Source organism: Protomyctophum bolini (genome assembly GCF_963924005.1).
Source record: "Protomyctophum bolini genome assembly, chromosome: 12".
Lineage (NCBI taxonomy): Eukaryota > Metazoa > Chordata > Actinopteri > Myctophiformes > Myctophidae > Protomyctophum > Protomyctophum bolini.
In genome coordinates this window covers 21,256,627-21,284,438 of record NC_137873.1, presented here as the reverse complement: position 1 = coordinate 21,284,438, position 27,812 = coordinate 21,256,627, and the positions used below count along the sequence as shown (strand labels likewise).

General features: G+C 45.4%; 1 protein-coding gene across 2 annotated transcripts in view; it reads right to left on the bottom strand.

Moving 5' to 3' along the window:
* ephb1 (EPH receptor B1) overlaps positions 1 to 27,812 on the bottom strand; it is a 238,357-nt gene that overhangs the window by 66,545 nt on the left and 144,000 nt on the right. For both annotated transcript variants that reach the window (XM_080778273.1, XM_080778272.1), the window contains exons 6-7: positions 15,280 to 15,627; positions 699 to 823 (exon numbers count right to left, since the gene is read on the bottom strand). In XM_080778273.1, coding sequence (XP_080634399.1) covers positions 699 to 823; positions 15,280 to 15,627 — 473 coding nt within the window. The remainder of the gene's footprint in view (positions 1 to 698; positions 824 to 15,279; positions 15,628 to 27,812) is intronic.

Sequence of the window (27,812 nt, the reverse complement as noted above, 5' to 3'; positions counted from 1 at the left end):
CCTCCCACAGTCCTAATCTACTTCATTAAAAAAATTCAAACATAAGTTTAGGACCCACTTAATTGACCAGATCACCTAATTATATTTCTTTGTATCATCTATTCTTTTCTCTAATCATGTAAATAACCAAAAATTCTAATCATGTTCTTGTTGTGTTTTTGTTTTGTTTTGTTTATGTTTTATGTACTGCAATCATGTTTTCTGGATATTCTATATCTCATATACAATGTTTCATTTTAATTTATATAGGTAGAGGCCTCGTATAAGCCCCTTGGGCTTTTTTGCCTCAGCCTAGCACCTTACCCTTCTCATATTTATATGTTCACTGTGTTGTTTTTTTTATACTGTGCTGAATAAATAAATACAAAATACAATACAATACACGTTTGCTAAAAAAGATTCAAATGTCCATCCCTAATGTAGTGGCTGGAGGTGCATTGATTAATGAAACACTGGCCCCGGGAGGACACCTATTGGTTGACAAGTAGCACTGCCTGAAGCTCAAAGTAACATGCTCCCTGCATGCCCAGGCAGTGTTAGAAATGTCAGGTACGATATTTGGGAGTTACGGGCAACAACTTGTTGAGTGTGTATGGATCCAAATTGACCATACTGTACCGCGAGCACGCATGCAAGCATGCACACACACACACACACACACACACACACACACACACACACACACACAGTTCACATACCTTCTCATAGTAGCGTAGCTCATAGTCCAGGATGATGCCGTTGGGCTGCTCGGGCTGTGGCCATGACAACGTGAAGCTCTTCATGGTGGAGCTGACCTGGTGCATGATGGGAACTATGGAGGGCGCTGGAGACACACACACACACACACACACACACACACACACACACACACACACAAAAACAAAACAAAAAAAACCGAGAATCAGTAACAGACAAAATGTTGCAGATGAACAATTCGGGGGGAAAACCCCAATGACGGCTTTTAATGCCTGCACAAAGTTAATGATACGCAAATGATACTCTGAGCTTAACGCCCGCAAGTTGCTGCTGCTGTGTAGCAGTGAGGAAATCAGGAAACCATTAAAACGTCCTCATTTCAAGGCCTCGTTTTTTTTTCCTGGTCAGACAGAGCTCCGGCGCCGTCAATCCTGTCAGCCCAGTGAGAGAACAATCACAAACGCTAGTATTCACCATGAGATATTGCCCTTGAAAAGTCAATCTCTTTTGTGATGGTTTCAACCCCAGCCGTGCACTCCGGTTAGCCGCGACACACCTGAGAACACATGTTCCCACATGTTCCCACTTGTCAATTAACCCGCAGGCTTGGCAATGTCCCCACGCCACGTGCTCCCTCTGCAACCCCTCACGGTCATCCTCAGGTCTGATTCACACTCAGTCAGTGGTGGGAAAAGTACTCAAATGTTTTACTCGAGTAAAAGGATCAATACTGCAGTGTTGGAACACGCCGTTACAAGTAAAAGTCTGGTATTCAAAGTTGACTTGAGTACAAAAAGAATATACAGTATGAAAAAGTATATACAAAAAAGTATATAAAGTATACAACAAATAGTATTGGTATCAATATTTTCAAATAGCCTAAATGTACAGTAGGGCTGAAGTGGGTAATGTATGTTTTAATAATAATCAAAATCTTCAAAGTAACTAGTAAACGTTTTTTCGTGAAATAGAGTATACTGTACAGTACAGTAAAGTACTTTAGACTACAAACAAGTCCATAAATGTATCCTATGTATTGGTGGATTTCATCCCGACTGCTGTCATGGTTGGAAGACAGCTTCTGAAGACTGGTTTGTAGAACTGAAAAAATTGCTTCATGTGAGAAAAATGTTAATGGTGATATGTGACTGGAGTTTGAATGGAGTTATGCACGTTTTCTATTGTAATGTTAGCAACAGAGACTGAGATGTGTATTTGAGCGAGAATCGTTTGATGGCTGTTGACACTGAGATAATGCATTGTATGCTCATGAAGAGATGTTTGTAGTTAGCAGGGTTCTTCCAGGAAGGCACATATTTCTTGTCATGTGGTAATATTTCGGTTGAATACCTTTGCGGCATTGTTGATGTTTTGCTTTATTTATTTGTGTTGAGGTTTCGTTTAGTTTTACTTCTTTTGTTCTCCCTTAATTGTCTTGTCTGTGATTGAAAGTTGGCCCTTTGTTTTATTTTACTTGTGCTCTGAATCAGAAGTTAGTTCATCTTCTGCTCGAATGCTGTTGAGAGCACTCTGTGAAACATCAACATCAACACTGTTGATCTGGCAAACAGTGTTGTATGCAGTAGATAATCCTCAGTGTTAATTTAACTCTGAGTTGTAGTTCAAACAGTAGTAGTAGTAGTTCAATAGCAGTAGTAGTTCAGACAGTAGTGCTAGTAGTAGTTCAATAGTAGTAGTAGTTCAAACAGTGTTGTATGCAGTAGATATTCCTCAGTGTTAATTTAACTCTGAGTTGAATGAACAGGATTTTACCGTGTAGCTTTGGATCTACCAAAGTTCAACGCACTGCGGCTAACATCTTATACGTGATACTGAATAGAATATGTAATCACTATAAAACATACTATAAATAATAAAAGTGATACTCGCAAATTAAAATGGTAGCCAAGGGCAGATTATTAATGAGGAATACAGTAGTCTATATACACACAATAAATGTATTAATGCATAACTAATATTGTAGATTATAATCACAATTGTCTATTCTTCTTTATCATATTCGCTTCCTGTACTAAAAAAATGGAAAGAATGTTGATGTTATGTAACAGCCTGCCCCTTGAACCCCAAATCAACTCATCGTTCATTATAAAAAAAAATGAAACAAGCCAAGTGGACCAACACACAGCCTCACATCTTTTATTAAAACCCCCGAAAGACTGAGTCAGGATGCTGAGTTTCCCTTTATAGGAACGAGTACAGAAGGTAACACATCTATCAACATTTCTGGCAAAGAAATAGACTACATTTATGAATTGAAATAATGTATCCTCGTCCATTATTCACACCCTGGCAGTAGTTTGGGCACTGAGTGCACTCTGAAAAGGGCTTCAGAAGTCATTAAAGTAGTAGAGAAATGAAAAAGGTTAAAGTAAGGTATCGTCATAAAATGAACCTACAGTACATTTCAGGGGTATTGAAGCGAATGTGTGACAACTGAAAACGCCAGGGGGCAAAACTCCCTGACTTATTTCCATTATTTTATTAAACCTACGTTAAGAGCAAAAATATTATATTTAAATTGAATAATTTTAGTGTTTCTTTTTTTCTTCTCAGAATATCCTACAGGTAGGTTAGCCATTATTGAGATGAACAGGGTCGGAACTCGGGACCATTTCATCCACTAAAATCCACCTTTGTCAGACAGTAGGCCTACAGGGAAATACAGGGAAGGTTTTGGATCTGTCCAACATGTGCTTACATCCGTCCCTCAGGGCTCTAAGCTAGTGTCTTCTCAGTTTTCTGTTATTGTGGGGAAAGCTTTAGCTGAAAATAGCCGATCAATATATGTTAGCTCACAACCGCTGGGGTTTAAATGGTTAAACCCTACATATACTTTCATAAGCGGTGCCATTCAGGACTCTAGTATAGTATAGGCTCCCTAATACACTGAACCCGACGAGCATGCCGGACCCTTGCATGGTTTCCTCCGCAGTAAATGTATGTCTGAATGTGCATGAGTGCGTGCGTGCGTGAATGTGAATGGCTGAATGAATGTAATGCACACTGTAGAGCGCAACTCCATAGTCTCTCGAGACTGACGGATGCCAATGCTGATGAGAATATGAAGCACAGCTTTAAATATGGATGGGATATGGATGCAGCAATGAATGTATGTATTCTTCTCAGTCTGGGACTCTTTATCTCTCCCTCTCTTCTCCCTCTCGTCTATCCAGGAAGGGAGTGAGAGGGCCAGGCTTCACGTCGGTGAAGCTCAGCCTCTCTCCGCCTCTCAGGCTGGTTCACGCTCCAATGACCAGGGCCGGGCTGCCTGGGCTGCATTATCAATTACCAGCCACAGGCACACACTGTTCCTGACAGCCCCTAGGGAGGCTCCAGACAGAATTTTCTTCATTTTGGAGGAGGGACAGAAGGAGAGGTATTTCCACACCAAAGTCCCAGCTCCGGCTCAATTCATTTTATTCAGCCAATCAGGCGAACAGACAGACTGTCGAGCAGACAAACCGACGGAGAGGCAGGCCCACATTAATCCATCTTAACTCGATGGCTGATTATTCCGCATTGTTTCCATTATTAACATCTCAATGTGAGCTCTCTCTCTCTCTCCAGCACTTTTCTACCCGAGAGCTACAGTGTGGTTGAAACCATCGCCATCCTCCTCCACACAAAATTAAATAATCACACCGCATTTTTCAAGTTCCAGTCTGCACACTGTGGACAGACAGTGAATGCAAGTGTAGGCGTGTGCGAGTGTGTTTCTCTGTCTGTTTGTGTCAAGTGTGTGTGTGTGTGTGTGTGTGTGTGTGTATGCACGCGCGCATCCGCGTCCTAGTGGCCTGTGTGTGTTGAGTCCAAGTGAGGGAGAGGTTCAGCCCATTGATGCAAGGCTGTCGCCCTCGAACCGCGTCCCCCCCCCCTCCCACTGTCACCTAGGGACGCCTACGGTGACAGTGATTGGTGGCTGTGCTCTGCACTGCTCTCAGACTGCTCCACCTCCCCTCCCCAGCCCCTCCCTCCCTCGCCGCCTCCCCTGCTCCACTTTTATCTGGCCCTTCTCGCTGCCCCTGGCTTTTAATGCAGAGCTCGACTCACCATTAATCAAAGTCAAGCCTCACGGTGTCTGGCCGAGACAGAGGGAGGGTTGGGAGGGAGGGAGAGAGAGAGAATTGGGAAAGAGAGAATTGGGATAGAGGGACATGTGCATGTGAGAGACAGAGAGATAAATTAATCAAGGGATGGGAGGTTTCTGCACCTGTGTAGGAGTAGTTTAGTACAGTACAGGGAATGCTGGGGCATCATATTACATGTAAGCCTACAGTATATGCCACAGATCTAATCAGATCTGATCCAGCTATAGCCTCTGTTATTGTTGCCGTACTGTGCAGTCATCATAATTCCTGTGGTGCGGCACAGGGTCAGCACATCCAATGTGCACATACTACATTTTCTATTTCAGAATAAATGTGTAACGTTGTGCCAGCCCACGCCATAGCACGGCATCCAGCCCACCCCATAGCACGGCATACTGAATATGTAGCTTATACAGAGGTGGCATGTGGAAACCGTTTCTTATTTTTACATTCCACACAACATTGTCAAAAGCTGATAATATCACCCATAATGAATGGGTTCATTTTCTTGATTAACCCATTCTGGACGGGAACCGTATGTACAGTACCGTATTCAAAAATTAGAAAAATGTAATGCTGCTATATAAATATTTGAAGTTTTTTATAAAACTTTGTTCAGGATTTAGAAGGATTGTTAGAACAGGCCTAAATGGGCAGCAAGGATACAGAAAACAGAATAAAACCTTTCACTCTGGCTCCAGAAATTGCAAAAAACGAATTGGAAGGTGTCAAGGGATCAGTGGCGATAAACTTCACTGACATGCAGAAAGCTTTTGACACAATACAAAACTCATGAACATTCTCTGTGTCATCTAGCCGATGACGTCCATCATGCCTACATTTTGGCAAGCTCTTTGACCTCCATTATATAAAATAGTAAAATGTTTCAAAAAGTATAATGTATAATAATAAAGTATAATGTGAACAATAAAGATTAGTGTGATTCTACATTGGCCTAGTGCAGTTTGCACAAGAAGTATGGTGTACAAATTAAAACTTTCAGTTTTTGTTCTTTGTTCTGCCATCATTATGTCCACAGATATCCGTCCTCACCCTGTCAGCCATTCCTGAGAAAAATGGAGTGGTTTAACTAAAACCGACTCCAAAGTAAAATTGAATAAAATAAAACATGTGGGCAACTCTGTCTCTCCTCTCCAGGCCGCTGCTCCCTGAGATAAGCAGAGTGTGGGCAGCTTTCGAGAGGCTACATTCCACACTCAGAAACGCCAGGGCTTTCATTCCACACGTCCCGGCTGGAGGTTCCTGCTCTGCTTCAGGCCTCTGCCAACAGGCCCGTTCAACCAAATCTAACGTATGGACAGACACACACACACACACACACACACACACACACGCGCGCGCGCACACACACGCACACGCACACACACTCATAAAAGCCTTAAGCACGCACTCATAAAAGCACCCACACACAATGCGCTTCCGTTCCTCCACTACAGTCTAATTGTGGTTTTGTGCTCTAGTCTGCCGGTACACCATTGAACCATACAGCCTCCTAATAAGGGCCCCTTGGTCTTCTGCTGAGTAGCTAGCAGGCTATACACTATACAGCCTCTAGTGTGGTGGTTAACCACTAGCTCCCCATTAGCGGGGGCTCAGAGGGTCCAGCCATGACTGCATGGCAGTGGCACTCTCTCACAGGCCACAAGGAGAGATCAGTCCAGCGTCATGTGTCGTTAGTATAGGGCTGACAATATCGATTAGTCTGTCTAATTTGCAGTTATTCTATCGATGAAACTATTTTAATTGTTCAGATTTTCGAGAAGCTGTGTTTTTAAATGAAAAAAATATTTTTTAATAACTGAATTAGTCTGTCATACATGTACAACGCGGTAAAACTGCAAAAACCATTGTCAATGTGAGCTGTTGTGAGCTTGAAGATGTACTGCGGTTGAAAAGCAGCAGCACCCACGCAGCACCTGCATGCACCTACACTCTGAAACAGAGACATGCACCTACACTCAGAAACAGAGACATGCACCTACACTTAGAAACAGAGACATGCACCTACACTCAGAAACAGAGACATGCACCTACACTCAGAAACAGAGACATGCACCTACACTCAGAAACAGAGACATGCACCTACACTCAGAAACAGAGACATGCACCTACACTCAGAAACAGAGACATGCACCTACACTTAGAAACAGAGACATGCACCTACACTTAGAAACAGAGACATGCACCTACACTTAGAAACAGAGACATGCACCTACACTTAGAAACAGAGACATGCACCTACACTCAGAAACAGAGACATGCACCTACACTCAGAAACAGAGACATGCACCTACACTCAGAAACAGAGACATGCACCTACACTTAGAAACAGAGACATGCACCTACTGTACACTTAGAAACAGAAACATGCACCTACACTCAGAAACAGAGACATGCACCTACTGTACACTTAGAAACAGAGACATGCACCTACACTCAGAAACAGAGACATGCACCTACACTCAGAAACAGAGACATGCACCTACACTCAGAAACAGAGACATGCACCTACACTCAGAAACAGAGACATGCACCTATACTCAGAAACAGAGACATGCACCTACACTCGGAAACAGAGACATGCACCTACACTCAGAAACAGAGACATGCACCTACACTTAGAAACAGAGACATGCACCTACACTTAGAAACGGAGACATGCTCATGGAGCCTCTTCCTTGACCGCTCGGCTGTGGGCTCTCCTCCTCGCTGTTACTCAACACACCGTGCCAAATGAAGACATCACGCTTGGCGAGGATCTCTCTCGGCAGCGTTGCAGCCCACACCGCTATAGCTCTTGCCCACACTGTCCGCGTCCAGGGATATGATCCAACATTCATGAGCCGTGGTGGAAGAAGTACTCACATGTTTCACTTAAGTAAAAGTATCAATACGGCAATGTAGAATTATACTCTGTTACAAGTAGTAGAGTGCCGTATTCAAAATGTACTCCAGTAAACGTACAAAAGTATCAGCATCAAAATATACTAAAGTACCAAAAGTAATAGTACCCATTTCACAAGTTCAACAAAATCTTTTTAAAATAGCAGATCTACAAGCTCACAATATGCGATGTGTAGTGTGTTTTGATATAGTTTTCATATAATCGTGGAGGAGTAAAAGTACAATATTTTGTACTGGGGTAGAAGTAAAACTATTTAAACTTGTAAATAGGCCTATTAAAAGACCTCAAAATGGTACAGTACTTGAGTACATGTACTTAGTTGCTTTACACCGGCTGTTCATGAGCACAGGCATGGAATTAAAATAAAACATGGCACCCCGCAGAAACCCTGGAGAAGGGCCTGTGAGATGATGAAACTCTCAGACACGCTGGCTCTGATGCTTGGAGGGAGGCTGTGAGGGGGAAGGCAAAGGGATAAACCGAGACCCCCTCCGATAAACAACACAGGGAAGAAGCTGTAAACACACAGCACATAATGACTGCTGCTTCAAACGCCCTCCGTGGACACGACCGTCTAACATTTCGGCTGTTTTTAGAACCTCAGGGAGGGCAGATCTCTTTAATTCATCGGGTTGTTTAGATTTCGCTCCACTGCATCGCATCTCAGTTAGCTCGAATCGGGCACGCCAGCCGGTCGCACTTGCCCATAGAAGGCCAAGGATAGAGATTGTTTGCATTTCTGTGGGAATAGCTCTACAAACAGTGCAGCTAAAGTGGAGGGAGGATTGTTTGTAGATATACTTGGCATTCTGTGGTCTGGGGGATGGATTTGCACATTTTCTTGGCGACAGAGGCCATGTGCAAGAGAGATCATGAAGTTGCTCTGGCTTTGGCATTAGCTTAAGAAGATACGGCGCTGATCCCGGGATTGATGGCCATTTTCTGATGCGTTGCTCATCCATCCACCTCCGCTCCGTCACCACTCAGGGCAGAGAAGAGAAATCATTCCCTTCCAAGTGATCTCACGCAATGGCGCATGTACAGTGGGTGTGTAAGAGATGGCTGGATGTGTACAGTGTACTGGACATGTACAGTGGGTGTGTCAGAGATGGCTGGATGTGTACAGTGTACTGGACATGTACAGTGGGTGTGTGTGTCAGAGATGGCTGGATGTGTACAGTGTACTGGACATGTACAGTGGGTGTGTCAGAGATGGCTGGATGTGTACAGTGTACTGGACATGTACAGTGGGTGTGTCAGAGATGGCTGGATGTGTACAGTGTACTGGACATGTACAGTGGGTGTGTCAGAGATGGCTGGATGTGTACAGTGTACTGGACATGTACAGTGGGTGTGTCAGAGATGGCTGGATGTGTACAGTGTACTGGACATGTACAGTGGGTGTGTCAGAGATGGCTGGATGTGTACAGTGTACTGGACATGTACAGTGGGTGTGTCAGAGATGGCTGGACGTGTACAGTGTACTGGACATGTACAGTGGGTGTGTCAGAGATGGCTGGACGTGTGGTGCCTGCATGCATGGTGGCTCAGACAGTTTGTGCAAAGCCCGTTATGCTCCTATAGCAGTGGTTCCCAAACGTTTTCATGTCAAGGACCCCCAAATTGACATTTATTAGCCTGCGGAACCCCATTTGAAAAGATGCCATTTAATGGCATTTCTATCTCTGGGACCCCCAATTTAAGTACAATCAATGTTAATTTTAACAATGTCCATTTGTACACTCTGAGAGTTACAGACCCATAAGGGTCCATTTGGTTCCAAACTATCATTTAGCTGGGGACCCCCTGGAACTCCCCTAGGGGTCCCCGGACCCCACTTTGGGAACCACTGTCCTATAGTGAGCATGAGGTCCCCAGTTCCAATCTGAGCCCTGCATGTCTTATCTTGTATGTCTCTCCTCTATCACTGCCTTTGGTTTCGTCTCTCTACACTCTCCTGTCTCAAATAAAGCATTCAAAAGCCAAAAATAAATCGGTAAAAAAAAAAGGAAAGAAGAAAGGTTGGACCTACTGTATGTGTCAGATGGAATTGGGTTGTGTAAGGGAACATCGCTACTATTTTCATGGTTTTCACATAAAGTGCTCCCACAGCGCTCTTGTATGCTTTAAACCATCGTAATGGTCATTTACCATTTTAACAAAGTGTCTGGACACAGTGTCTCTGCTCTCCATTGAATTAAATCGCAGTGCTGCATGGGAAAAGACATAAAATGCCATTTCTCACTTGCAAACACAGATAAATATGACTGAACGCACGCCAGGCATGAGCTATGGCTAAGAAGGGCACAGTAAATAACCCCTGTGTGTGAGAGTGTGTGTCTATCCGTGAATGAACTCCTAAATCATGGTATCGATCAGTCCCTCCTCCCGGACACACGCACGGATCTAGGGCAGTTTAATGGCCTCTTTGACGAGTCACCCCCCCCCCCCCACACACACACACACACACACACACACACACCACACAGCGCACACACACACACACACACACACACACACACACACACACCACACAGCGCACACACACACACACACACACACACACACACACACACACACACACACACACACACACCACACAGCGCGCACACACACACACACACCGCTGTCTCCATGCAACTCTGTGGGAGGTCTCAGGTGCTTCCTTTTTGACCTGAGATCAGATTCTAAAAATGTCTTCTACATCCTGACAGTTTTCTGAAAAAGCTATGTTTCTATGTCAGTCGTTCTTCGATTTTTCAAAAATAGCAGACCTACAAGCTCGTAGCGCACCACTCGGTGGTGCGCTATGAGCTTGTAGATCTGCTATATTTCAATAGCTAAATTCTAAAATAATGTTTAAAACACCAAAAGGGGTTCCTGCCCAAAATGGGTTAATGTGCGTCATTCTGTAATTCTTCATTTCTTTCTACAATGTTGAGATGCCAAATCCAACTAACTCTACTCTTGTCTACTTGAAACAAGAGATGAAACAATTACAATCTTGAACCTTTCAACTTTCTAGTAATTTGAAAAACAGGGCACACGTATCATGGTCAGACTTGTATTAATGTTTTTCTTTTTTTGGCACCCTTATTAAATGCTCCGAACTGAATAATACAACCATTCAGATGTGTCCCTGTGTACTTGCTGGCCCATTCAGATTCTGATAAAACCAGGACTGGTGCAATTACCTTGCCACAAAGGGTCACAAAGGGCCAGGCAATGAGCACGGCCGATTATACTGGCAGACACCTCATTACCGTAGCAGGCTCCAACAATAGACACTGGCCTTGCTTCCGGTATATCCATCTATCAAGAGCACCATTAGCCTGTCAAACGGGGACAATCGGCGCCATTAGGCCACCTCAATAATCAGACCTATTTACTTCTCCCTTTTCCATTTCTTCACTGTCATCATGCCCTCAGAGAGCCTTCACTTCTTGCATCCCTCCCTCCCTCCCTCCCCCCAATCCCCCCGTCCTCTCCCAACTCATTCTCAGACATAAAGACAAGCTCACTTGGCCGCTACATTCCTCAGAGTGCCGTTGTAATCAAATACGGTATGTTCCGTCCGCCGACTGGCCTACATTTAATTTGAAAGCGTACCTCCACACAATGAGCTTGGTACAGGTCTCAGAAGAAAGGGGGAAAAAAAGCAATTTCTGTTTCACTTGACTTTGGATAGATTTGAGGGTATAAGTTCATTTTATATTTAATGGGAAATTACATGGGTACGCCACTGCAACTACAGGAGGCATTTGAAGTGTTTTAGATTTTGTTTGACATGTTATTAGTTAGTTCTATTACTGGAACTGGATGTATGTTTAATACAGATATACAGAATCCAACTGTATATATACAACCCACTCCCAGGCACAAAACTGTGCATGACAGAGTGACAGAGTGAAGCAGGAATGTCACCACACATGGCTAAAAAGCCGCTCCGAGTTGCCAGAGCGGACAAACTCCAAACTCTTGCCACGGAGCCGTTGACAGTATATGAACTCAACCGGCAACCCCTTGTCTCCACCGCACAACTCCACAATATGCCTCTCATTAGATCCCACAAGCACAGTCTCGGGCTCCCACGATAGCGGGAAAACACCAGAAAAAAATGAAACAGGACTAATTTAAATTTTCCACTTGGTCAATACATGTCCCTTGATAAGTGCTGCTGTGTACAAGCAGCAGAGCCATGGGAGCATGCAAACATGGTAGCCATAAGACCTGGCAGACAGTATCACAGACCTGTCATTTCCATTGGCTGGGCTCACATTTCCTCACACAAACTACAGTATGTATGTCTGGGGAAGACCGGAGAGAGAGAGAGAGAGAGAGAGAGAGAGAGAGAGAGAGAGAGAGAGAGAGAGAGAGAGAGAGAGAGAGAGAGAGAGCGATAACAAGCACAGAGATCGTATTTATAAAGCTTCTACATATCTGACTGGGGTCTGTCTCTTCCGATCTCAGACTAACACATCAGACAGAGTCAGACCTGGATTTTCATTATACATCAATAAAGCAGAACTCTGTAATTGCTTCCACCGTCTGCTAAGCCAGGACCAGCACACGGAATCATTGGCCATGTAACTTATACGCCTAACGTATTGTAACAAATACTCCAAATCTAAGACAAGGACATGAAGGAAGCTGAGAGCAGGACACTGTCAGGGTGTGAGCCTGAAGATTTACACACACATTTACTGCCTACCGTGAAGGGTGATGTATAGACTTGCACCCAGGGAAAAATAAATAAATAATCATTAAACTAAATCCATAAAACAACAAAGATATCACGTTAAAATGATATGTGTTAAAGGCTAGCAGCCATAATCCCACCCACGGCCCTCCCTAAGCAACACATGTGGTTTGGTTGATTTATTTTGCCTGTGCTAAAAGGAAGGCAAGCATTTTTTGTAATGTCCACGAAGAGAGAGGGAAATTAAGAAAGAGCGAGGTAGACACAGAGGCAGAGAGTGAGACAGAGAAATGCAAACAAGAACCTTTCCCATCGACCCGGGTTTGATGTGTAAATACAACTGGCCAAGTACAAAGAGAAGAGAAGTAGGGCAGCAGCATTCTGTGCAAGTCTCGCCGCAAATGTTAACATGCCGTGTCTTGGGGTCTGAGTTTTGAACTGCTCTCCCATGTTTTCAAAGGACCCCCTTCCAGCGTACACATTTATCCACCAGCCGCGCCTTTGATTCTGGGGGAAAATGAATCGTGGCAAAGGGGCCAGAGTTTCAACAATTCACTGTTTAAGTTTCATGGTACCAGTTGCCCTCTCCCTTCAAGCTGTGAAGTCATAATTCATAATAGAGCAGGTGTGAGATGTCAGCAGGCTCGCCATTGGCCCTGCCACAGACATTGTCACTCTGAAACGCACTAATGCCATTCTTTCGTTGGCACCAAGCTAATTTTCATTTAATCACTGACAGCAGACTTTGCACTACAGTAGCCTAAGACTTAGGCCCTAAGTGACGAAGAATGAAAGATTACTGGTACATTAATAGTGCCTCTATAGCGCTGGTCCATAGCATTAGCGAGTTCTCTTTAAAGCTCTGCAAGGGACTATATGTATTACTGCATAGATCAGGTTTTGGTCTACCAGATTTGGACAATAGAAAAATGCTATTGATCTGTAAGTGGTGTGGAGTGAATACAATTGTATTTCCTCGCCAAAAAGTAGATTTTACACAAAAGATGGGGTTCCAATCAGTGTTGTTTTCGTCGACTAAAACCAAGACGAAACATGTTCGTCGACTACCTTTTTTCACTGATGAAAACTAAATGGAAACTAAATGAAAACTAAGCTATGGTGACTAAAACTAAGACTAAATATATCGACAATTTCGTCATAAAAACTAGACTAAAATGTTAGGAAGGGACTAGTGGACAAGAGATCCAGTATAAGTCATTTTACATTTGGTTGCATGCTGAAAATAGCCGATCTACAAGCTCACAACGTGTGAGCAAAGGGTAAAATCAGTCATTGCGACGGCATCAAGGCCTGCCAAAATACATTTTAGTCGACTAAATCAACTGTGAGTTTCAGTCATTTACATCACCTGAAGTCACACCAGCGTATCCACACTGGAGAAAAACCCTACTATTGTAAAGAGTGTGACAAGAGTTTCAGTCATTTACATCACCTGAAGTCACATCAGCGTATCCACACTGGAGAAAGACCTTTCCACTGTAAACAGTGTGACAAGAGTTTCAGACAGTTAAGTCACCTGGAGTCACACCAGCATATCCACACTGGAGAAAAACCCTTCTATTGTAAACATTGTGACAAGAATTTAAATCAGTCAGGTAACCTGAAGTCACACCAGTGTATCCATACTGGAGAAAAAAAAACAACCACTGTAAACAGAAGAGACACCAGCGTTTTTATAATAGACAAAAGCCATTCCTTGAAGAAGAAAAGAAAGGGGTTCACTTATCCACCACCTCGCTGTTACAACCTCTGCAGCCCAATACTGTGCCCCAGCCCACATACACATGTGAAGAAGGTTGATTCTGCAATTAACAATGCCCTCCTTATCATAACTGGTTGCCTGAAGCCCCACCCCTGTGTCCTACCTGCCAGTCCCAGAGTGAATTGCCTTGACTGGCCTCCGATGAGAGGCTGTGATACACTCAACCTGCCAAGGAAAGCCTAGAAACATGACTGGCACATCCTGCAAAAAACTAAAAGGAAGGCAATACCTCCAAGAAGACTCAAGTGCGCCACCCATACAATAAGGCGGAACAAGAGATGCTTAGTTCTATCACTGTATACAAACGTATGGCTCGCATCACCCTGCAAGCAGGAGTGGGAGTTGGCTGACCCACATGTCTCCATCATTACACCCGGGACATGGGAGATGGAGCCGAAGGAAATCTACCACTCTGGCGATGTTTTTTTGCGCAGAAAAAACGTCACATGCTACTTAAATAAGAATGAAAAACATATACCGTAGGTTGTTAATTGCCGTTAATAAATTATTTAATTAAACGTAAAGCTGCTATAAGCAATAATATGTCAAAATGTATTTATTTTTTGGTAATCAGACAGCCAGCAATGAGTAGAACGCTCCCATTGGTCGAAAAGAAACCCGGTCGCAATGACTAACCAATCAGGAAGTAGACGGGTAAATCGATCAGGATCAGGATGTGGCCTCCTGGTGGCGCTATAATAGGCCAATGTGAAAAGGGTGGGATATATTCCTCAGCCTAGAAGGAAAGTCTGTGAAAGATTTCACGTAAATTGCACGCTGCGTTCATGATTTGAGGTTGTTCAAAACAGGCCAATAATCCTGCAAACATTGAAAGCCAATGTTAGCCAATTATGATGGAACAAATGAAATATCGGACAGATCCGTCTTGAACACATGACTATAGAGATAGTGTGTAACGATTTGCGGGATATTTGGACAGAATCTGGAGGAGTAATAGCAAAAATCTTTTTTTTCAAAAGTCGGTCTCCTGGTGGCGCTATAACAGGCCTGGTGGAGACAATAATGGGCCTTTGATATGAAAAGGGGTTGTAAACCATGGTCTTACCGGCCTGGTTGGTGGTGATGTCTATGGAGACGTGCTGGGCCGGGTAGGGGCTCTTGTTGCTGACGCCGTTGACCGCCTGGATCTCGAAACTGTAGAGCGTGTGCGCCCACAGGTTGCTGATGAAAACGCGCGTGTCCATCAGGCCCAGCTGCCGCGGCACGAAGTCCACGTTGTCGTCGCAGTGGGAGCACGTGGAGCGCTGGCGGTCGGCGGCCGCGCGGCACTTCTTGCACACGATGTTGTAGACCACGTCGCGGCGGCCGCCTGTCTCGCGCGGCGAGTGCCACTCCAGGATCACCGAGGTCTCGTTGACGACGGAGATCACGTTCCTCGGGCCGGACGGGACACCTACAGTACAGGGGGTGGGGGAGTTAAGGTTTGTTGTTTGTGTTTGTACTTTACTTGAGTATTGCCAATTTCCAGTACTTTTACTTCTACTCCACTACATTTTAGAGGTAATTATTGTACTTTTACTAGCCTGGGGGTTCCAGCCTGATTCGCTGCATTCCGTGGATTTTTTTTGTCACTCGCTACTCAGTCTGGCCAGCAGGCAGCAGACTTGTATTTCATAACGTCACCTGTTACGTAGCCACGTTGTTGCTGATACGTCATCAGCCAGCGCCACTCTGTCTATGCTTCTCACTGTCAAAAATAGCACCAGTTTGAGACTAAAACCTACGGTAGAAAGTAAACAGTAATTTGATTCAGTAGTCCACTGTCAGATTCAGTAGTACAAAAAACTGACGGCTGTGTGGGGTGAAGGTGCAGGGCAACAGCAGTAGCTGCGCGGTGCGCATTGATATGACGTCAAACTGGTGGGGTTTTTTCCCAACCCGCACCACAGACGAATCAGAAGCCGGGTCCATTTCACCCTTTTACATGTCCCGCCTACCTTAGAGATAGGACCCTTTCCAGACTGCGTACTTAAGTAAAACATGCGAGTACTTTTTCCACCACTGCAGTTTAGTCAATTAATTATACTATGAAATAAATGTGATTACTCTTTATCCAGGATACCTATTTCATTTTTTCTTTCTTTCCTTATTTTGTTCATAATTTCCTTCATCCCCTCCGTTGTTTCTTACTCTTTTTGTCCTTGCTTATCCTCCTCACAATCATTTGTGAGCATTTGGAATGCTAATTTATTCTATTCACACCCAGACAGAGATCACAGAGCGAGACGTTTGTGTCTATCAAACATTGGTTATTTAGCAGAGCGCGTTGTAGCGTGGAGTACCCGAGCGCCTCTGGAGGTTCACGCTTCGCGTTCACTCCTCATAGCCTGCAGCTTGAGCAGAACTCACCTAGGCACGTCGTTATTCACAATGAAAATGGCAAAATAATTAGACTATTGTTTTTCCAGCGTAGCATGTTATTTGTTATGGTGCAGGGGAGGAGGAGTGCTTATAGCCCTACTGCATTTCAGAGCGAAACAGCCGTCCGAGTTATCGCTCAGGTAACAACAGTGATAGACTCTCCTTACATAACCTGAGTTTTCATGTCCCTGTGGGTGTTCAGAGTTAGTGCTTTGCCTCTCCGTGGAGGGTCAGATAACAGGTATTGCCTGTGATAAAAACAGAGGCTCCTTAAAGCGCCATAGTGCTGCTTAGCTTGGGAGAGTCTTAAGCTGCCCCGCAGCACAGATCTGGCATCAGTATATCCTCTGTAAAGGCTGATCTTTGTCATTAGCGGAGGACAAGCTAATTTGACCCCTGAGTCGGTACTGTCTACACTCTACAGTCAGTGGCACTAAAAACAAAAACAAAACTCCCACAAGGAGAATTTATGTGCTCAATTCTAGAGAGCCCTTAAGAAGTTACCAAGCTTTTTATTTCCTTTCTTAACATGCTCCCTGTTCCGCCTCAGCTTTCCTGCAGGATCTTATTTGATCTCGGGAAGATTCCGGGTTGAAGCCCTGAAACGTTTCTAGTAATAGCTGTTTCATTGCATCTGTCTCAGTGTCTTGTCTGTCATAAACAAGGGCTTTTTAAGCCAAGCTTGTTCTTTTCTTTAAGCACACGGGAACACGGCTCCTGAGATCCACATCTCTGCTGGGCAGAGAGCAGACTTCCGTCAACGTGGGGCACAATCAATCATTGTTGGTGCAAAGCCACGTGGGACACATACCGGGTGGGGAGGCTGGGACCGGGCGCCGCCCGGAACACACTAGGGTGACAGTGCCGCGGCGATGCCGCAGCGATCCCGAGGTTCAACACCTCAGCGATGGAGAGGTCAGTGGGAAGGCTATGCACAGTGTGACTATTATGGTCTGGCAGAGACACTTTTAGCTGCTGGAAACATGCTCATGCTATACAACGAGTGTTTGTACTGAAAGATAGATAGATGGACAGACAGACACACAGAAAGGGAGAGGGCTACACTACAGAGAACTGGATGTGTTTAGATCGACAAACAGACACACAGAAAGGGAGAAGGCTACACTACAGAGAACTGGATGTGTTTTAAAGATAGATAGATGGACAGACAGACACACAGAAAGGGAGAGGGCTACACTACAGAGAACTGGATGTGTTTTAAAGATAGATAGATGGACAGACAGACACACAGAAAGGGAGAGGGCTACACTACAGAGAACTGGATGTGTTTTCTGCTAAACCAGACAGACACACAGAAAGGGAGAGGGCTACACTACAGAGAACTGGATGTGTTTTCTGCTAAACCAGACAGACACACAGAAAGGGAGAGGGCTACGCTACAGAGAACTGGATGTGTTTTCTGCTAAACCAGGCCATGTGAGGAAAGTGGCAACACCTTCCCGCTCGGCCTCTGGGGATTGCTCTAGAGGCACTTCATGCACTCCCCACGCCGCTTCTATCTTCTGCATCATCAATCACACACAAAAAACCACACACTGCAGGGAAACGCAGCGCATGTCCTCATGTGTTGCATGACAGTCTGTATGTACACTATATATACGAGGGCGTTCCCATGTGGAAAAATGCATTTGGCATGAAAGCACACATCTGTTTCCATGTACCCATGGGCCTGCTGTCTGTACCTATTTATTCATACATGGCGTGAATATGAAATATAAAACAAACAAACAACTGAACTGCAAGGTGTGTGCCCGGCTCATAGCACTTTGTCCTTTGTATACACTTAGAGACTCACATATGCAGGGGAAAGCAGGAGAAATCAGATGTGACTTCCACTTAACCGGTGATTTGCAGGCTATTAATGCTGCCCTTGGCTGTTTTAATTTGCCACAAGATTTAATTTGTAGGGAGCGTTACTTACAGCCTCTCGGCTGGCATGCATTTAGCTACGCCAGTCAGACTCGATAGTGCTTAGGTACACGTCGCCTGTGCCAAAATGGCAAAAGCACAATCGTTGTCCTCAAACAAATCCTATCGGGGCTGGCCTTCAAAGAGATTGTGTTGCATTGGTTTGATGGTTAGTGTGAGTCAGGGTGAAACACAGTTTAATTCCCCAAAGGTCAGACACACTTTAGCATGGCATAATAGCACAGTGTCAGAGTGAGACTAATCAAGCTATGGGGTATTTAGTAAAATAGTTTTACACAGAGGCAATTCACATGAGGAGGCTTTTATGGCAGGGTCAGTCGTTTTTTTTGGCTGTCTCTGATAGGTTGAAAGTAATTTGACAGGAAATGGGGAGAGAGATGGGGGGGGGGGGGGGGGGGAGACACGGGTTGGACTCCCGATCCCGCTGTCAGGCTGGCTCAGCCGTCCGGGCCGAGATTTCATTTTATACAGTATATGTTTTGCACCTCTTTGCTTAAAGCAGCACTATAAATCTTTCCCCCTTTGAACCAGATTTTACCATGTAGCTAATAGAGCCGGGAGATAAATTGAATGTGTGTCAAATCCTGGGTCTAGGCGAGACATGACCTTTGACACCATCTACAGGTAAATGTACAAAAATGTTACAAGTTACCATTGTATAAACCTACCCTACTCCACCATTACTGATTGATCAAAATGTAGTTAGTTACATACTGTAGTAATGCTATAATGTATCACCATTTTACTAGTAAAGACCACATGCCTAAACTGAAATACATTCAAGTTGTTATTCACATAAGTAAGAAAGGTTATGGTGGCGAAAATGATGCTCAGACTGTGGACTGGAATGAGAGAATGAAGGAAGGAGGGATGAAGGGCTGAGGTCATGCATGAGGTTATGTGGGGCAATGAGTTGATGAAGGGATGAAAGGTGTGAGTAGCCTGGGACTCACGGGGCATCTCACCAAACCCTGAGACTTTCAATAAGTCACTGTTTCTCATGGTGAGAGGTCGACGGACCACTATTGTATGAGATAATTATAGGTAACATTTTCACTTCAGTTCCTCAAATGTAAGAATGTTAGAAAGAAAACTAATAGGCGTAGTGTGGGATAAAAGTTTGAAGTGCAATGGTGACTGTAATGCTGCGTTCACACGAGGCAGAGGCAAAGATGCAAAAATCACATGATATTTGTCGCTTTGTGTCTTTGTATGTGTTGCTCACACGGTCATCAAGCGTGTCCGTAGTGACGTGTGTCGGCTGCCATTGCAGATAAAGTTGTAGCTTTGTAGCTTTGTTGCATCTGGAAGTTGAACCCAGCTTCAATTTGTAGCTTTGTAGCTTTTGTAGCAGCTACAAACGTCGGATGCATCTTTGCATCTTCATGTCACTGGCTTCCATTGAAAATGAATGTTAGACTGTAGCTTTGCATCCGTCCACATACAGCATCACACACCGAAAATAGCAGGTCTAAAAGCTGTAACCGTAGTCAATAATGTTACTCGGGAACGTGTAAGTTGGGAATGCATGCCCGTCCCGGTTATCCAATACCCTGTACCATTCTGTCTGTGTACCCTTTGTACGGAGATCTCTGTATGTGTATCCCACGATGCGTTGTGAGCTTGTAAATCTGCTATTATCATGGAATGTCCCCCCCTCTAGAAATAGGACGCTGGTGGTTAATTACTTCCTGTCCCTTCCCTCTCCACACAAAGATTAAATCCACAGCATTCTGCTGTGCCCACTGCCCTCGTATAAAAAACAAAAAGCATGCTTCAGACAACAGCCACCTGTCCTTCGGCTGCCAGGTGCCTGAAGAGGTAAGTGACTGGTGAGCACAGGTGTGACAACGTGTTGGCAGGGCGCCAAAGGAAAGGCCACAACCTCCTGTTTCCTCCCCTGGGCTTGCTGATATGAAGTCTACACGCTCAGCCCCCCCAGAATCAACACCCGCAGCACAATGTTTACCCAGGCCCAGTCCCCGGCTTCTCCTCTTTCACACTGTTTGTTTGTATGACATGAAACAGGCCTTGAGGGACCCCCCCCCCACACACACACACACACACGATATGGATCGCGGGGCCCGCAATGTCGAGGTGCTGAATGAAGGGCCGTGTGTGGGACGGAGAGCCACATAATAAAACATGTTATAAGGCCTCGTGTTGTTGTCTGGACGGATGGAAGAGGTCCATGTGTAAGTGTGTGTGTGTGTGTGTGTGTGTGTGTGTGTGTGTGTGTGTGTGTGTGTGTGTGTGTGTGTGTGTGTGTGTGTGTGTGTGTGTGTGTGTGCGTGCTTGCGACAATTACATTGGTTTATCGCTGCTACACAGCACAAGCCTGATGTCCTTATTTCAAATAATTTCAGAACATTTCCCAAACCGCAGGTCACATTCACAACACGTTGCAACGCGTCGTGAGCTTGTAGATCGGCTATTTTCACAATTTGTACAGTACATGTAGGTTAGGTTAACTCTTGTACACTCTCAACACCACACAGAGACGAGAAAGACAGAAAGACAGAAAGAAAGAAAGAAAGAAAGAAAGAGGAATATATACTGTATGTATATGATCTTTGACCGTTTGTTCTTTGAAGACAAGGAACAAGGAGGTGAGAGGGGAAGGGGGTGAGGTGAGAGGGGAGGGGGGTGAGGTGAGAGGGGAGGGGGGTGAGGTGAGAGGGGAGGGCGGTGAGTCAGTGGAATATATTGGAGAGCAAGGGGTTAGGGTTTGAGGACTACTGCATCAAATTGAGAGATGAGGAGAATGGGCAATGGGAGGTTTGAAGGCTTGTGTTTTTGTCTGGAAGTCCAGACAGTGTTTGAAAGGGATCAAGACGCCATGCAGAGAGTTATGAGAGCTCACAGAAGCCCAGAGCCAACGTGGTACCGACCAGGAATGTGACGAACCCATCCGAACCGTCCTGTCGGCGTCTCAATCCCTGTTTGCATTCCAATGTTTTGGGGTTGTTGTTTTTGTTTCCTTTATGAGTTTATCTTGGAGGGTAGTTGCAATACCACAGCAAGATAGGGAGATACATTATACGTTGTTTCACATAGCACAGCAAACGCGATTTACTTAAACCTGCTGTGGTGTATATTTGCTTCCGAGATTCTCAAACGTTTTGATTTCAAGGAGCCACCAGTGGGATATGCATTAGGCTATGAGCCTCCATTTGATCATCTCCATTCTCCACAGTAAAATCCATCTAGTCGGCTCCATTTGTACGAGTTATAGACCAAGTTACAGACCCATAAGGGTCCAATCCATTTAGTTCCAATAACTATCAATAGCTGGGGACCGCCTGATAACCCCTCAAGGACACCTGGACCCCGGACCACATGATGAGAACCACCGTCCAGCTTGTTTTTCTGACCTCTAGTTTGAGGTTGTTAAGCGGTTGTATTCGTCCAAAAGCAACAAAGTGCAGTGTTTTCACAGAAGCAGAGAGATTCCCAAATATTGTGAGACGAAGCCGTCGCCATAGTAGTAGTGGTGTTTCTGTTGGGTGGGTATTACGGCAATATTTGACTAACATGCAAGTTTGAATAATGACAGCTATATCTAACCGGCAAACATAGTACATCCCTCTTCCCTCCTTATTTGGTGAACCACATAGACCAGTGATAAAATGGCGATATAAAGCGCAATAAAATACAGTGTTCTTGTAGTGGGCTGTGCCTTTACATCAGGCCCACCGTGTCATTACAACACCAGCTGTACCGACTCCGCTGCTGTGATTCAAACGTACCAACTCATCAATCGTGCCGATAAACATTAAGGGGCTTAAAACTAGAGGCCTATATAGTGTATACGTACAGTAACGTACTATACATGCCTTCCGCATAGCAGACCCTGTCTCATTCCATCCATATGTGCACCACAATACGTCTGCTAGTGTTACAACACATTGAGCTGGCCCCCACCCCCACGCTAGCAGTGGGATATATTGATGCCTGCTACACCATATAGCCATATACTATACCCTGGCCTCGCTCGCCTCCCCCACCCCCCCCCACTGTCTACTGTTCTTCACAGCAGGCCATCCAGCTTCTCCACATCCCCTCTCCCCCATGGACTAATCAGCCATGGTTTCACTGCCCAATACCCCTCCAATTACCACTAAGCCTGTCATTCTCCTTCTCTGCCTCACACAGCCGGCAAAGCCCACCGGCTCAGCAGGCACGAGCACGCCAATCCCCATGTTGGGGGTGAGGGATGGGGGGGGGGGGGGGGGGGGGGGGGGGGGGTTGGGGTGGAATGGGGTGTGAGTGCGTCATCCTAGGAGGGGGCCTGAGGCGACTGGGGGAAGGGGGAGTTGTTCCTATTACCTATAAGGAGAGCAGAGAGGGATGGAGAAGCGCTTCAATGCAAACCAGCAATCCCAAAGGCACCCCACATCTTCTGCTCACTGGCCAAGCTGAGTGGAAGAGTATGGGCCCATACTGCAGGCATCCTGGGGTAAAATGGGCTCTCCTCCAGGGATTGGCCTGTCTTTAGAAGCTTGGAGGCAGGGACGAAGCGGAGGAGGGGGATGTAGTCTGAAGTGGGTCCCAGGCCTTGGCCGCACGTCTCCAGAGGGAAGAGGGATGGGTGGTAACAGCAAGGGACCCCCCGCTGACAAAGCTAGGTGCTGGCCAATCCATCAACGGGGCTAATCAGAGTGATCTGGAGCACACTATTGCGACCTGCGCTGCTAAGGCCCACCTGCACCGACGGAACGAAAGCTTCTCCCCATTACAGATTGGCCTGATTTGAGCTACCGCTATATACAACTGCTTCTTATCAGGAGCAGCAGCATTAAGGAGATTCTTAACGGGATGATCTTGCTGTGCCCCCGGCCACCCGCCGCCTCCGGCTAAGATCTGGACATAATGTACTGTACCATTATATTCAGCTGCTACACTGTCCATGTTTAAGGTTCAAACCAAGGCACAATGGGCAAGTCAGAATCGCAAAGCACACTTGTACAAAGTCTTGTGTGTGGGTGTGTGTGTGTGTGTGTGTGGGGGGGGGGACTCTGTGTTTTCCCCCTCTTCTCAGGGAGGGGACATTTAAAATGACTCAAAACTAATGGTGAAAAACATATTTGTTTTGTAAGCACTTGTTAACATGAATTTCAAGCATAATGGTGTCAACAGATATTGGTGGGTGTTACCAGTTGGTGGGTAAACTGATTTACTGAGAATTGTGGGCAGATGAGTGCAGACTTTGTCAGCAAGGGACTTTGTGTTGCCTAGAAGAGGGCTTTAACTGGCTATTATAACCTTTCAAATATATGACCATGTTGCATACACCACTGCAAGAGTGGGATTTGTTTTCCACAGCATCAACACTCATCCACATGATTCCAACAGACATGCACACATCGTCATCGTCTGAACGCAACATTGTTGCTACATTTGCAACTAAGGTTGCATCATAATTTAAATGCTTTGATAGTGAGATGGACAGTATAGTAGAGAGAACAAAACCTCTATGGATGTTCATGTGAGCGCGAGAAGGAGAAGAACTGCACCAATTGAGAGAGAGAACGCAACGAGAAACACAGAAAAACATCAGTATGGTATGCATTTAGAATCCCAGCTCGGCCCAGTGGGGCGTCTTTAACCCATTCTGGACGGGAACTCCTTTTGGTGTTTTAACTAAGCATTATGTTATACTTTAGCTATTGAAAAATAGCAGATCTACAAGCTCATAGCGCGCCACTGAGTGGCGCGCTACGAGCTTGTAGGTCTGCTATTTTTTGAAAAATCACACCTGTGTGAACTGAGTGGTGAAACTCCCCTCTCTCTCCTCTCTCCCTATCCTCCCCCCCTCCCCTCCTCTCCTCTCTCTCTCTCTCTCATTAGCAGGCAACAGTGCAGCACTAATACTATCTCTCTCTCTCTGTTTCTGGCACAACAGTGCCCCTACTGGTACTCATAGTCATTTGCTCATTAACATCACATAGGTGAACAGTGGTGAACACGGACATTGCTGTTCCTTGGAGTGGTTGCACCACTCAAAAATCGTAAATATGCGGCACAAATCTTTGAATATATATTCTTTCAGAAGATTTCAACGTCAGGCCTAAATGGGTTAAAGCGGCCTCAGCTGGGGAGTTGTTTGGTAGAGCGCTTGGGGAGCATCCGAGGCCTCGAGGTACAGATGGAAGCTAGACTCCACGAGAGCATTCAGAACCTCACCAGAGACCTAACGGTGCAGACTATGGGAAGGCAGGAGCGTCTATCGCTCCAGCCTCAAGGTGAGGATTGCCGCACTTATGGGATCATTCAAAACAAGTCAGTTCCTCGAACGCTTCCGGGCACTCACTTAAAATGGAAACGTGGAGATAGGGCTGCGTTCAATACGCTAGGGTGTAGGGGCTGTATAGGGAGGAAGGCTACAGCTGCGAAAAAGATAAGAAAAAAGAATGTGGTCCTCTGTCTGTCCCAAAGGCAATATACTCTATGCACGGCAGCCATATTGTGCCTCTTCTTGCTTTGCTTCCTTCACAAAATGTTACCAATGAATCCAGGTGTAAGTGAATAAATCCAGGCTAAATCCTATATAATGTAGCTTCTAGCGAAGGTTCAATGATGAAGATCTCTGTTGTCATCCACAGCTTGAGAGAGGCCAGCTCATCTAGCCAATCTGCAGTCAGCGAATCAGGTGATCGGACACTTGTTATTCTCTTTTCAGTTTCTCCCTATTAAAAAAGCCATTACAAGCTTATTCAATCAATGCAATTGGAGTCAAATCTCCAAAATGTGGACAACGGCCACGTCATTATGAGTCAGACAAAACCATATCAGAGCATACTTATTTACACACACCTCGACAGTGGGTGCAGGGCCAATAAGGCAATTATGGAAGGAGGTAGGGCCCACACACACCATTCTTTTGGTAAAGAATTACTTTATTGAGTTAAACGGCAAAACCATAAACAAGCCTGATAAGCCCATATAGGCATGGGGATCCGGTTGTCGAGAGACACAGATCCGACCGCTATGCCTGTAAATGGTCATGTGAATATATGGGCCCCGCCGACTTCAAACTGAATATATGGGCCCTGCCGACTTCAAACTGAGCAGGCGCATCGGAGAGGACTCTATCGGAGAGGTCGTTTGGATAATGCGGTTATCCAGAACGACCGATCAGAGTGATATGTCCATACAGGTATATTTAGGCATAAATAAGGATCTCCATATGGGCATAAAAGGGACAAGGACTGACAGATACAGACATCTCCATGTCACAACCAGAACTCCGACAAAGCCCCTGACACTATGAGCAGACATATCGATCGGCCCACGTATCAGCCCCAACCTCTAGTTAATGCATAAGCACTCCAAAAAGCCTCAAGGGTGAGTTATTATTTTGTTGTGTGCCGGTGTGTCGCGCACATAAGAAGAATATCCTTCTGCAGCGCTTTGTGAGCTTGTAGATCAGTGGTTTTCGGTGAGCACAAACCAAGTATAAATCGGGCATCGGAGGCAGCAGAGGACAAACAGGTAGAGGAAGAGGGGGGGGGGGGGGGCTATAGAGTGTTTTCCTCCAGTGTAATTGTGTGTCGGTGGGAAGCGTGGAGCGGCCCAGCTTATTCCTTTTACATAGGATTAAGATAACTACGGAGACAGCGGAAGCCTTATTGGATCCTCGGCGAATTACTGCGGGACAATGTCGGGGCCTTCTCAGCATCTGCCTGGGTAATTAGGACTTCAGGGGATGATGGGAGACAGAGTGAGGAGGAACCCATACTCGGAGAAGAGGAGACGGGGGGGATGTGTGTGTGTGTGTGTGTGTGTGTGTGTGTGTGTGTGTGTGTGTGTGTGTGTGTGTGTGTGTGTGTGTGTGTGTGTGTGTGTGTGTGTGTGTGTGTGTGTGTGTGTATGTGTGTGTGTGTGTGTGTGTGTGTGTGTGTGTGTGTGGGTGTGTGTGTGAGAGCATGTGTGGAATAGCGAGACAGAGACAGACAGACAGACAGACAGACAGACAGACAGACAGACAGACAGACAGACAGACAGACAGACAGACAGACAGACAGACAGACAGACAGACAGACAGACAGACAGACAGACAGACAGACAGACAGACAGACAGACAGACAGACAGACAGACAGACAGACAGACAGACAGACAGACAGACAAATATTAAGCATGACAGAGAGAGAGCTATACTGAAAGAGAGGAAGCTTCTTGCCACAATAATGGAAAGGTCAGTGATTGAACGCCCACAGTGCGATCATTATAGTCTGGCTGAGCCGAGAGCTCTGGATGTGTTGTCATTTTAGCACATACTGTGGTAGAGATGCAAGCACAAACACCGGTGTTACTATGGAGAGAGAGAGAGAGAGAGAGAGAGAGAGAGAGAGCTGCACATTGTGTGGGTTACAGAAGACCTCTGTGACATAACACAACGCTTTACATTGTAGTGACAGAGATAGGTGAGATACAGGAGCACTATCTACAGCACCGCTTCTCAACACCAAGTCTGGAGGACTACCAGGGGTCCAAATACACCCTAACTCTGAAGGCCCACGCATACTCCAGTTTTAGGTGATAAGGTGACCACTAGGGATGTCCCGTCCCAATCACGTTTTTTTTTGCTCCTGATCCGATTCTGATCATTTGATTTTGAGCATCAGCCGATAACGATTTTTCCTGATATTTATATTTTATAGAACACGTTTATGACAAATCACATATTATCACCATAGTACAATATCCCAAATCACAGACAATATCCAGTCTAATATCATGATATGGATATAATATTGATACTAGGGATTTCCCGATCACGTTTATTGGCTACCGATCCGATTCCGAGCATTTGAAAATTACGTGATCGGCCCCGTTTTCCGATCACCCGATCGGATCAGGACAACCCTATAGTGACCACCGCGGTACAACATGACGTCACGCTGCGGAGATAAGCGACTCACCGCTTACCCCAACACATCTCTCTGTTTTTACTAACCACCGCTCACCCCAACACATCTCTCTGTTTTTACTAACCACCGCTCACCCCAACACATCTCTCTGTTTTTACTAACCACCGCTCACCCCAACACATCTCTCTGTTTTTACTAACCACCGCTCACCCCAACACATCTCTCTGTTTTTACTAACCACCGCTCACCCCAACACATCTCTCTGTTTTTACTAACCATCGCTCACCCCAACACATCTCTCTGTTTTTACTAACCACCGCTCAGCCCAACACATCTCTCTGTTTTTACTAACCACCGCTCACCCCAACACATTTCCAATTTTCGAAACCTGGA